This window comes from Lactuca virosa, chromosome 5, assembly GCF_052849685.1.
Source record: "Lactuca virosa cultivar CGN04683 chromosome 5, Lactuca_virosa_CGN04683_v6, whole genome shotgun sequence".
Classification (NCBI taxonomy): domain Eukaryota; kingdom Viridiplantae; phylum Streptophyta; class Magnoliopsida; order Asterales; family Asteraceae; genus Lactuca; species Lactuca virosa.
This window is the reverse complement of record NC_136430.1, coordinates 151,434,469-151,448,438: the sequence shown is the minus strand read 5'-3', so window position 1 is coordinate 151,448,438 and position 13,970 is coordinate 151,434,469. Positions and strand designations below refer to the sequence as shown.

General features: G+C 29.6%; 1 protein-coding gene across 1 annotated transcript in view; it reads left to right on the top strand.

The window, feature by feature from the left end:
• LOC145111874 (replication protein A 70 kDa DNA-binding subunit B-like) overlaps nucleotides 1-9,552 on the top strand; it is a 34,185-nt gene extending 24,633 nt beyond the window's left edge. The window contains exons 2-13 of the mRNA XM_079048118.1: nucleotides 6,868-7,014; nucleotides 7,102-7,369; nucleotides 7,489-7,582; nucleotides 7,672-7,799; nucleotides 7,883-7,981; nucleotides 8,139-8,197; nucleotides 8,279-8,487; nucleotides 8,565-8,685; nucleotides 8,757-8,936; nucleotides 9,175-9,380; nucleotides 9,444-9,459; nucleotides 9,541-9,552. Coding sequence (XP_078904244.1) covers nucleotides 6,868-7,014; nucleotides 7,102-7,369; nucleotides 7,489-7,582; nucleotides 7,672-7,799; nucleotides 7,883-7,981; nucleotides 8,139-8,197; nucleotides 8,279-8,487; nucleotides 8,565-8,685; nucleotides 8,757-8,936; nucleotides 9,175-9,380; nucleotides 9,444-9,459; nucleotides 9,541-9,552 — 1,539 coding nt within the window. The remainder of the gene's footprint in view (nucleotides 1-6,867; nucleotides 7,015-7,101; nucleotides 7,370-7,488; nucleotides 7,583-7,671; nucleotides 7,800-7,882; nucleotides 7,982-8,138; nucleotides 8,198-8,278; nucleotides 8,488-8,564; nucleotides 8,686-8,756; nucleotides 8,937-9,174; nucleotides 9,381-9,443; nucleotides 9,460-9,540) is intronic.
• Nucleotides 9,553-13,970: the final 4,418 nt, after the last annotated feature.

The following is a 13,970-nucleotide window of genomic DNA, read 5'->3' as shown; positions in this document are numbered from 1 at the left end:
AAGAGCCCATATTTAATTAGTCACCTTTTTTATCACTAAATTAATTCTAAATTAATTCAAGATCAATACTAATTAAATAATATGATTTCATATTAATATATTACAACTTATAATATATTAATAAATCATAAACATACAATTCTCAAAGTATTATCCATACAAATAGTTCGGGTGAAGTGCAACCCAAATGGACCATGCCGGGTCGGGTCAAGTATATACCAAATAAAGTTATGGACTTAGACACCTTATCCAACATATAGTTATTAGACTTATCCAAGTGGGAGACTGTTGGATTAGGTGTCTAAGCCCATAACTATAACTCGTATGTACTTGACCCGATAGTAGCATGGTTCTTTTGGGTTGCCTTCACCAGAGCAATTTGATAGGATGAACTTTTGAGAAAGAGGTTATTTGTGATTTATTGATATATTATAAATATAATATATTAATTGAGAAATCATATTATTTAATTAGTATTGATCAAGAATTAATTTGCAATTAATTTAGTGATCAAAAGAGACTAATTAAATTTACGGGGACTGATTAAGTAAATTAGTAAAACTTATAGTTTGGGCTAACGATCCATGGTCGATTAGGATGGGCTAAACCAATATGATAGTCCATGGAGGTTTAACCCATGGAACCTAAGAAATATGAAGGGTCATGGTGTATTAGGGTTTGCATGGATGAAACCCTAGTCTTTGCCACACTATAAAAGCAACCCCCTAGACCCTAAAATCGGTGCCCATATATTCTAAGAGAGTGATAACCGATTTTGAGCTAACTAGCCTATTCTCTTAAGCCTCCTCTTGCATTTGGTGTTTGTGACACATTAGAGGAATCACACTTGAGGTGCTAAAGCTTTCTAAGGCCAAGAACTACAAACTACATCAAGAGGTATTCATCTAACTTGGTTTTTATGTTGTATATCCTCTATTGTATGCTAGTTAGGATGTATGCTTTGGAAAAATGAACTTGCATGTATAATTAGAGAAAACTTAGATCCAAAGCATCTAGGGTTGCATGTGCACCATAAGAGTGTTATAGTGCTTAAAACCCATCAAAGGGTTCAAAAACCCTAATCAAATTTCAAACCTAGGGTTTAGAAACCCTAATTTCGAAAAATCCAAGCCCTAGGGTTTAATAGCCATAATCCTTAATTTGTCAATTTCAATATATTGTATCAAATCTAATTGAAAACAAAACCAAAAGTTCTAATACGACTGATGGGTTTTATACAAACAATCCTATGTGTGCATGCAATCCTAAATTGGATCTATGTTTTCTCTATTAGACATACAAGTATTGAACACAAAATAGAAAACCCTAATATGCATCTAATAATTCGAAATCTACAGAAGAAAGATTAAAACACATACCTTTGTTGCTATATAGTAATAACAACTGATTCTTGAAGATCCTTGCTTTTGATAACAAGTACCACAAGCGTAGTACCTCTAATGGCTCACAAACACACTAGGGCAAGAGGATGAATATGAGAGAGAGGAGAGAGGAGTGACTTGCTCTAAAAATCAGCTCTTCTAGGGTTTCCAAAGGGTTGTCCGAATTCAAGAGCCAATGGGTTCTATTTATACTTGAGGCTAGTTAGGGTTTCAGGGTGGAAACCCTAATTCCTTAGCTTAGGGCCTAAGCAACTCCATGGACCCTTTCCTTAGGGCTTGGACGGAAATCTCTAGATCCTTCTAGGTATTTTCAGCCCTCCCTAATAAGGGTGATCTAATGGCCCAAAACCTCAACTATCAAATATTTACAAAACAGCCCCTCCACTTTCAGTCCTTTCCTTTAATCCCAAAATTAATTCCAAATTAATTTCTGATTAAATATTTATTAACAATATGATTTATAATTAATATATTATTCTTATAATATATTAATAAGTCATATTTATGTACCAATTTATTATTCTAAATAATAAAATCAGCCTCTCTTTCCAATAGTCATCATGTCTAGTTGCCAGTGTGAAGGCAACCCAAAAGGACCATGCTACTATCAAATCAAGTACATACCAATTATAGTTATGGGCTTAGACACCTAATCAAACACTAATACTCCTTGAATCTCTCAGCAGAATGCATCTTTTATATCGCTACATGTGATACAATAACCTGAGTGGGTCAGGTTGGAAAGCCTGGTGAGTACATAGGGATTTCAAAATGTTATAACATGCATATATATATATATATATACATATATATATATATATATATATATATATATATATTAGAACTCGTAAGATACAATTTTCACCCCATATAAGCAATTTACCCCACCCCGTCGATCCTCACAACGACACGATCCATGCTTTCGGATCTAAAACGAATGGCTTTACCAAATCCATACTCCCGGATCGGGTATCCATAATCTCGGACTAGGGACGAATGACTGTACCTACTCCATACTCCCGGACTAGGGACGGATCACTTTGTCTAATCCATGCTCTCAGATCAATGACAAATTACTATGCCTAATCCATACTCTCAGACTAGGGACGAATGACTATGTCTAATCCATACTCTCGGATCAAATACAAATGTTAGAGTTCTACCCTCCATTTATATCTCATACGTACTCTTAAGGAGTACTACACGATATTCATCTTAATAAATTTTGGTCTATTCTATAAGTCCTAAATCATCATATATTATCAAATATTTTCTTAACACGTATTCCAGGAAATATAAAATTTCTCACACATAAACTCTTTAACATATAATTAATACTTTAATTAATAATTGTATTAAAATCATGTTCATGAAAGTGACTATGTATTCACTTGTTAAAGTGACGACTCAAAATTCGAACAACGCTTCACTTCTAGCAACTGTCTTTTCCTTTGACGTAACCTAGTATCATTATCACTAAGTCTTAGTCTAATATTTATTTCGACTAATTATTAGTCTAGATTCATCATTAATTCAACGTCTATTGATTTATAGCTAATAAGAGACAACCAGGTAGGATCATATAGGATGTAGGGTCTGTTTGGTATAAAAAGTATACTGTTTGGAAATCCCACTTTAAACACCTCACTAAATCCAGCATAGACATCATCACCGTAAGTAGATCAATCATTATAACGACATGGAATCACTGATAAATCTTGTGTATGGCTTCATAATAATGATAATGAATTTAAACATAAGTTATACTGAAAGCACGGTAAGCATAACTCAACTTACAGGTGGTTTAGCGAGAAACCAGACTCTATGCGGGCAGAACTTCTAAACTGAAAGCTCTATTTCTCGGGTATTTCTGGCGATCCGAAGCTTCGCTACTAACACTTAGGAAGTGCTAGAGAAAGGCATTGAGGCGTTGGGGGGTTTGGGAGAGAATAGAATGGAAATGTGTGAAGAAATGAGTGAAATTCGGCTCTATTTATAGGCTGCCAGGAGCCCAGTACGATGGGCATACACAAACTTATGATGGGCATACTAAACATTACGTTGGGCGTAATGGGTCCAGGTGTCGCCATCAGATCGCAAGCCTTGGGGAGGAAGGAGTGTGCCAGATCGCAACATGTGTCGCACTCTTGTTAATCCGAAAATTAATTATCTTGTAAAATCCATAACTTTCGCATACGAGCACCATTTTAGACGTTCTTTATATCCGCCCATAGTTGTCGATGAGATCCACAACTTTCATAGACTCCATCGGATAATTTTGAATTTATTTTTAAAGTTGTATTTTAACAGTCTTGGACAGTTAAAGTCCGTTAAAAATTCATAACTTTGTCATCCGACGTCCATTTTCGACTGTCTTTATATCGTTGAACTCCTTTTAACGAGATCTTCAATTCTCGTTTAGACGGTGTCGGCTAATAATCGATCGATCAAAAATTCGATTTCTGCGCTATACACTGCTACGCTGAATCTTAGAAAAATCACAACTTTCTCAAATGAAGTCAGATTTGGACGTTCTCTATATGCTCGCTCTCAGTTTAACGAATACTATGACTCTCGTTTAGATCACTAAGACTAAAAAGTATTTTATCTAAACTTTACTTTTTACGTTACGCAGAGTCGTGTCGATTTAAATCGTGAAACTTCAATGGGTCATAACTTCTTCAATATAAGTTGGATTTTAGCGTTCTTTATATGTAAGGAATCCTTTTCACATACACAATAACTTTTGTTAAGATTATTTGTCCTAAATAATCTTCTATCAAAAAGTCATTTTTGACACTTATTATCTCTAAATTGACTAACCCGAATCTGCGGGCGTTACAGAAGTGGACCACCAGAAGTGTGACACGTGGCAAGCTTTGGATGGAGCCACGAGTCATGTGCACGACGCACATAAGGTGCATCGCACGCATATGCACTATAAATAGAGGTGCTCACTTTCTGATTTCTTCACACCCAAAAACCTAAAAATATCTCTCTTTCTCTTGATCTATCTCGTAAATCCTCCCAATGGAGCGAAGCTTCGGGTGCAGCAACAAGGATATCCCTGATCACACTACTAAGGTGAGTTCATGGCCCCAATATATTATTTTAACGGTTTTAGGGGGGATACATGCCCCAATATATATATATATATATATATATATATATATATATATATATATATATATATATATATATATATAGAGAGAGAGAGAGAGAGAGAGCTAGGTTCAAATGTGGATTGACATCTATTGTGTGGACGTGTGGATAATGCTATTCTGTGAGAATTACAAAGAAAATATGTTGTTTGATAATATGAATACGTTCAATATTATATAATTATTTTAATTATTAAGCATTTTCACTAATTAAATCGTCTATAAGGTTATTATACACTTTTTTTTAATTATTCTCATTCTGTCAGAATGTTATCAGAATGTTTATTGAGTCGTATTCAGTAAGAATTAAAATAAATAAAAAACGATGAATGAGAACAAAAAATGAATTAGAATTGGTGAGAATCCATTAAAATAACAATAGTTTTGTGAGATTGAACGTATTGGCATTAGTAAACAACATATTCTCTTAGTAATTTTCATAAAATAGCATTATCCACACGTCCACACAATAGTTGTCCATCCACATTATAACCTAGCCCTATATATATATATATATATATATATATATATATATATATATATATATATATATATATATATATATATATATATGTCAGTAGTTATACAAAGCTTGAAAACTTTAGGATAATGTAACCATAGATACTCTACCTATTTATAAGCTATGATATTATGCCTAAAAGTTATGACGCCCGATATTCTACAAAATAATTTTACCTAGAGGTTATACTGGCCAATTTCCTAGGATAACATAGTACGTAGAAGTAATTTTAGTCAATTATATGGATATATACTGTGCCTAGTAGTTACTCTGCCCGAATATCGTGTTTTCAAGTCAATCATAATTAGGGTATATTATATATATATACATACATACATATATATATATATATATATATATATATATATATATATATATATATATATATATATCCTAATTCTAATAAATAAGTACAACTCTGCCACGTGTCACTCTCTAAGGACCCCCAAAATCGAGTTTTCCCGCTCATTTATTCATCTATATTTACGTAAATGCCATTCAATCCAAATTAAATCAAAGTTCAAACTGATGCAAAAAATCCGGAAATTTGAGCAGTCAACTGCATTCAAAATATTCAACCATTATTTTTAAATGAATAAAAATTATGGAAATAATTTGAAAAAATATGTTAATAAAAAATCAGATTCGAAATTCACGATTAAATTTGAAAGTTTGTTTATTTTGATTGCAAATTAAATATATTGCAATCATTAAATCCCTAAAAATCTGCAGTATTCTTCTCAGCAAACGTAAATACCATTTATACAGTTATTTTGTTTTTACCATTCTGCTCCATAACAATTTTGCTTCATAGAAACCACAGCAAACGTATTCTTCTTCATTCTTCTTGATTCTGCAACGCTTCAATAATTAAATATCAGGTTAGTGTATTCAAATATCAAAATTACAAATATTTCTATTCCCTTCATGGTCTTATTTATCGGTATCTATCACGTTCTCATTGTATGATTGCTATTCTTCTTCTTCTTTTTTGTAATTCTTCTTAATCGTCTACTTCTTCTACCTTTTCAGTTTAAAAGACGAAAAACTAATGAACATGACAAGTTCATTTTCTTTAAAAAAATAAAAAATAGTTTTTTTCAGATCTGAAACTTTACTATTACATTATTTTTTTTTTGTTTTGGTGTTACATTTACTTTGATTTGCTGTTACATTAAATCTAATTTATGATGTCAATTATTTTTACTTTGTCTATTTACGTATTAATGTAGATGTATACGAAAAAACTAATGAACATGAGAACTATTTTTTCTTTAACATGATTGTTGTGATCCAGCTTCAAGTTCATTACTACAAATTAGTGAATTAACCCATAATTCTGACATGATATGCCAAACCATTGGAGTTGACCTACAAAGTTATTAAAATTCTAAATGGTCAGTCTTGCACAGTAACTTTTGTTTTGATGGTATGAAATTTTAAAATTTGTTTGTATTTATCTCTATACAATCTCAATAAAATGATTAATAATAACATACAAGTTACCCTACGTATAAACAAGGGTCTGTAAGAAATCTACTCATTTGGTTTACACATTAAAAAATATATATTACTTACTTTAAGAAAAAATTATTAGGTGCTGATTTATAATTTTTCTGTTTTAATTGTTAGTTAGGATGTTCTTTACGTTAGTTGCTGATTTATAAATTATTAGGTGCTGATTTATAAATTATTAGGTGCTGATTTATAATTTTTCTGTTTTAATTGTTAGTTAGGTTGCTAATTTTCCTTACAATTCTATATGGTTTAAATTTTCTTGCAGAAAATGAATATAGGAAATAAGGTTTACCTAAATAACATTGACCAGATAGATGAAAAATCACATATCAAGGTTCGGGTGCTTAAAATTTGGAACTTTGTCAGAAATAATAAAGTTTGTTCGATTGAAATGATCCTGATGGACGAGGAGGTTTGTTGTATTTCATATATTTTTTATTCATCATTCAATATTAGACATGTTTCATGAAAATAATAATTTTTAGTTTTTTTTAAACAGTGTACACAATACCATGCTCGTGTCTTCAATCAGAATTTCTCCAGATTTCGTCATCTTTTAAAGGAAGATGAAAGTTATATAGTTATAAAACCCAATATGGTTGCTGTTACTAATGGTTTTAGTTATACAAGTCATAAACAGACCTTAACTTTGGATTGGAAAAGCATCCTAAAAAAATGTGATGATTTCTCGGGTCCGGTCAATGGATTTATGTTTGTTGACTTTAATTCTATCATAGAACAAACATGCCCAAGAGACACATTCTTTGGTTAGTTATAAAATATTAATAAAATCATTTTTTATCATTTGTTTTCTTGGTTATAAATTTTATTATTTAAATATTATGATTTTAATTCAACAGTTTATGTTGTGTTATCTGTTGTGTAGATGTTATTGGACATATCGTGTCATTTAGGCCTCTTGAAACTTCAAATCCAGTACCATCCAAGCATTATATAAAACTCACTCTTAGCAACCTAGAGTGAGATTATATTTTATTATTTATTTATTATTTATTATCTTTAATTAATCACAAATTAATATTAATATACGATTTTTTGGTTTATTTAGTTCTGTACATCTGAAGGTTACTATTTTTGGAAGTCAAGCATATCAAATTTCAGAATACCTAAAAAATAACCCGACGGTTAATTGTGTTGTTATCGTGATGCAGTTTTTGAAGCTAAACATTTGGAATGGTTTGTATTCACTCTTTATATATAGATGTTTATAATTACTGTTTTTATATAATTTTTATTAATTGGATATACATTTTTTACAGGTATTGGTGAAGCTAAAAGTCATTTTGAAGTAACGAAATTGTTCATAAATTCTGACATTTATGAAATTAATGAGTTTAAAAATAAGTTAGTTTCCGATTGTTTTTTATTTTTTTATAATGTATTTTAACTTAAAAAAACACAAATCCTAATATTCTTGAATTTAAATTAAACATCACAGGTTGAAATGTCATGACAATTTCGGTATAACTGAAAAAAGCATAACTACACTTCAAAGCTACTCTTCTTCATATACAGATGACTTTAAGGGCAATTTTCCATTAAAAACAGTTTGTGAGATCACCGAACCAATTAAGGTATATTGCATTATTTGATATGTTTTACATTTTATTTTTGCATAATTTATTTTAATAAGTTTTACATTTAATATGATACAGGAAATGAAGTTTTTATTAGTTGCTTCCATTGTTAATATAAGGCAGAATCTACCATGGTATTATGAAGCATGCAAAAAATGTGGAAAAAAAATAATCCCTGTTCCCAAAGCCAATCATTCGTATACCAACCCTGAGGGAATTTCAGAAACTATGGTTGTCGAGTGTACAAATGCACAATGCAAAAAATCTGAATTTCAGACAGTTATAAAGTAAACACATATTTATTTCTATTAATTTTGTCAATCTGTAAAACAACACTAACAATGACATAATTTTTTTGTTTTAGGTATATAATTCCAATCAACGTACAAGATTGTACTGGAACCATTGGATTGACTCTTTTTGATAGGGAAGCAAAGAGGCTGTTAAATATAAGTGCATACGAGTTGAAAAAGATACATGATGCGGTATATTATTCATACCTTAAAATCAGAAAACATTTACTTTTTTTTTGAATTTATTAAAATATATCTTACAGGTCGGAGACAGTGATGCACTATTTCCAATGCAACTTAACGTGTTGAAAAACTGCAAGTTTGGTTTTGTTGTAGATATTACAGAATACAATGTCAACAACTATAATAACATCTACACAGTTCTCAGAGTTACAGAAGATATGTCCATTGTTTCTGAATTGGAAAGTAAAATAGAACTTATGGTATGTAACCTTTTATTGTTGAAAATTTACAATTCTTTACTGTTAAAATACATAACGATTAACATATTTCCATTTTATTTTTTAGAGTATTTAATCTGTCTCCTTAAATCAAGTTGCTTTGGAATCAGATGATGTTGTACAGCCTGTTCAAAAGGTTTTTCAATTCCTTTTATAAACTTTTATTTAGATTAGTTTTTATTTGGAATTAAACACTTATTATTTTTTTTTTTTAAATTAGGATGTGATCTCACAAACAGATGAAAGTTTTACACCCTCAACAGTTGATAAGTCAACCGCAACAAGTCCAAGCAAAATATCAGGTGATTTGAAGCGCAACCTCCAAGAAATTTATGATGTTGATTCTGGAGATGATTTAAGTTCAACTAAGGCTAAAAGAAAGTCAACCGGAGAGGAAACTCCACTCTTAATTCCAAAATTGGAAAAGTGAGTTGCTATTGGTTATAACACACATTTAATATATTTTGATCATTTGTTTTGGTTTTAAAGATATTTTGATTGCTTGGTATGATTTTTATTTTGGGATATTTAGGATGTGAAATATTATTGGTTTTGAATATTTTTGGATATTTTTATTGTTTTAAAGTGGACAAGTTAGTTGATTTTGGTTTTAACTCAAATTAAATATATTTTGAAGTTTATTTGCTTGTAAATATATTTTGAATTTTTTCTTAATATTTAAATTTTTTGGCCGATATTGCCTATGGGGTTATTATTGTTCAAATGTTACATCTCATCCAGGTTGTTAAGTAGTATAAGGTTTTTATGATTTTTTGGCTACCCCTTTTAGTTAAAAAGTATAATGACTTTGTTGTCTCTTCCTTTAAGCATAATGCTATTGTTGATTTTCCCCTTTGAAGTGTATTGCTATTCGTATCTACTGGTGTAGTAGTATGTTTTATTTTAATATTTAATTTTTGTTTTGTAAATAGTTTTTATTTAGACTCTTAATTAGCAATGATTGGCTCTTTTATTTAAAAAGTAAAATAAATGAAGTCTAATAATCAAAATACTTGAAATACATTTTTATTTCTAGCATTTAGCTCAATATTTAAACAAAAAATGATAGTGATAATAATACCTGTTAATTAAGAAAAGGTGCTGAAACAGAATTCAGTGAGTATGAGCTTAACTTATAATCTCTTTGCATAGCCTGTAGAAAATAATACAATGAATTAAAACCTTATAGTTATCCCTACATATCAACTTACTTTTTCGATAATATTTTTACAGAAGTAATGACCTGAATTCTTTCAAACTGAACTCTCCCTTCCAATGTAACTTCTTTACTTTCACTTGTACAATACTGTAACAACAATGAGTAAATTTAAAGTAGCAATGATTTGAATCAAAAAAAAAATTCCAGATTTTTTGTTTTTAATAAACAATTTTCCGAAAATACCCCTAAGATCTTTTGTTATATTAAAGGTTGCAAATGCTCTGAATCTAATTGCAATTCATTCGATAAGCACATAGGCATTCAAACTTCTTTTGCTATCACAGAAAAAAAAACACATTGTTGTAATAATCCAGAAAAAGTACAGGTAAAAAGAAAGCAATCAAAAACTTTAACATAACAATTTACTTGAGTAAATTTCTTTTTATATATGAATTAAAAATTGAATAAAAGGATCATGTGTAGTCTCAGCAAAGACACCCTTTCCACCAGCACACTCCATCTCGATACTGAATATGCAAAATGGACCCATTTTTTAAAATTATCCTTCTGGAGCATGGCAAATGAGTTATGAATAACTATTATTTTTGTCACGATAATTATGTTATTTTTATTAAATAATCAATAACCAATTCTAAACAAAATTTATATCTTTTATTTTCTTCAATTAATTCATACATTTTTGTAATCGTGTCAGCATATTTACTGATCTTCTATAAATTTCGTATATTCAAGATTCTATTTCCTAATATTCTATACTCCCTTTTTAGATGAATATCTTATATTAAACTAAATTTCAGTTGTAATCTTATAAATCCCAAAAAATCAGGAACAAAATTTTATCCAATAAAGATGCAACAACAATAAAATCATAAAATCAAAACCTTTTTCCAATATATATATATAACTTTACCTCAGAACGTGAAACCGAAAATTTTGAAACTCCTCATTCGTCTTCTTTATGTTTCAATTGCTTATGCGATTCTTTTTTCATCAAACTTACATCAGGGTGCTTCATTCAAGTTCTAATCCTCATTCCAGTTCACAAATCAACTGCTTTTCATTTTAAAGCTGTCTTACTTCCTGCAAGATTTCCATATCCATATGTCAGGTTAGTATTATGAGTTTACATTACATTGGTTTCTCTATGAATTTATGGTTGAAATTCACAACAAACTGTTTCATACAAGTTCAAAAAAACTTATGTGTTCTTGGTTTTTGAAGATCTTTGTTATAATATATACAAATAATAGAGCAAAATCTTTTATCTCTTGTGAAACAGTTGCAATTAACCGATGTTTAATCGAGATATGGAAATACTAGAACAAAAAGTGTTACCGAAATCTAAATAAACTTTCATTTTACTAACTGTAAAAAAATATGTTGGAATAGATGTTTATGATCAATAATCAATTTTTAATCATCACGGTTTTCGTCTATCACATGATTTTACCTTCATTGTTTCATTGGAGATCTAGGGTTTTAACCCCTGAAATCATCCGAACCCACGATTGGTTGAAATTGGGGAAAGAGCAGATGTAAATCGAATAAACCCTAGGTTGGAAACGAGGATGATGAGTCATGATGGTCATCATGGAAATAATTGATTGTGGCACTGGAAGAAGGAGAGTCTACCTTCAGATCGTATTTTTCAAACCTGAGTATGACCAAATCGGACGACGAGACGGCATCGTAGATGAAATATTCTAGGTTCCCTTTCATTCGTTGTTGATTGCGATCGATTATGGGGGAATCGATGAGATTCATTGACGGCTAATCTTCGACGACCATCTATGGAAGATTGGAGTCGTAAACAAACATCCAAATTTCAGATTTTCTGTGAAACGAATTGGTTTTTTACCTTCCTGATATGAAAACACAAACACAGAGAGAGAAACATAGACAGAGTGAGTGATGAATAAGACTTTTGTAGAGAGATAGTTGTTGGTAGATTATTGAAACTTCTTTTGCTAGATTAATTTGTTTAAAAAATATACGTAGCCCTACAGGAAACCACAAGTGATGGAACAATCAAATACACAATCGTAACACATATATTTTTCAAGATTATTGAAGAGTTACACAATATAAACAAATATAAAATTTCTATTTTATATTATTTAATATTCTAAATATTTCAATTGGCTATTTTGTTTAAAAAATATTATAAATGAATAAATTAATATTTGCAAATTTTGTTACCCATTTTAATAAACGAATTAATAAAGGTAACTTTTTAAATACATTTACTTTATTATTATTATTTATTTAATTTTAACTAACTTTAATTGTATTATATAAACATATTATTTACCTAATAAACAATTCATATCCTATCCTATGTCTTCTTATGCAGAAAACAACAGTAACATGTACCACATGCAGGCCAGAGAGAAAAGAAGACAAAGAAAAATATATTTGGAAAATAAAAGATCGAAGAAAATAAAAATAACATCGAACGTTCCAAGTACATCATTACAGCATTTCTTCAAAAATACTGTTATATAGTTGTATACATATATTTACAAGTTTTATAATTTATTTCTATTTGCATATCAATCAATCAACATTGTTCGTCAAACTCAAAATGTTAATACATTTACAACACCTGCAAAGCATAACACAACCATACAATACTGTCCTTCCTTTACAGATGTTAGAACTCCATTTTCTAACATTACAAATGTTATAAATCCGTTATCTAACATTAGAAATGGTAATTATTTATGGTTTTTAAAATATACTATTATCCATTATGTATATAATCGGGATATATATATATATATATATATATATATATATATATATATATATATATATATATATATATTATTTATTTATTTATTTATTTAATTATTTATTTATTTAATATATATATATTTTTTTGGTCAGATAACATCAGTTTCGATAAATAAACCACTTCCAAGTTAGCAAACAAAAGACAGTACCATGTACTTTCAAATGAAATGACATCAAAAAATGCATCTACAGTAACAACTTCTTCATCATCAATCAAGTTAAATCCAGGATGTCATAAATTAAAAACGAAGACAAGACATTTATCCCCTATCCCATTGATTGATCTGACAGAAGATGTAGAAAATATACATCAAGTGAACAATGAAAATCTTATAGTTGGTATCTCAAATGGTAATCAAAAAATAATATCCATTTTACATTTCAAATACTATGTTGTATATAATTATAAAATTCATTGATATTTTATTCAACGCTTTTATTTTACAGAATATTTGGATCATGGTGATCAAGTTGTTGTATGTCAAACATGTCGTGTAAAGTTATGGAGAAATGAATCCATTAGAGGTAAAGAAAAGGGGAACACGGATTATTCATTATGTTGTGGTTACGGCAAAGTTCAACTTCCAGATTTAAAGAATGCACCCCCGACTTATGAAAGAATGTTCCGAAATATGGATTCAAAAAGCAAACACTTCATGAAAAACATTCGACGTTACAATTCAATGTTTTCTTTCACGTCGATGGGTGGTAAAATTGATTCTTCAATCAATAGAGGAAACGCTCCATACATTTTCAGATTGGGTGGTCAAAATTATCATAGTATTGGAAGTCTTTTGCCAGCAAAATGATCGGAACCAAAATTCTCTCAGTTATACATTTATGACACTGACAACGAAATTACAAATAGACAAAGATGTTTTCGGTATTTTCTCAAACTTCTTATTCATAATTTAGTATTATTATTAATATATATATATATATATATATATATATATATATATATATATATATATATATATATTACTAATATTATGTATAAATATATTTATTTTAGTGGTGAAAAGGATCAATCAACATCA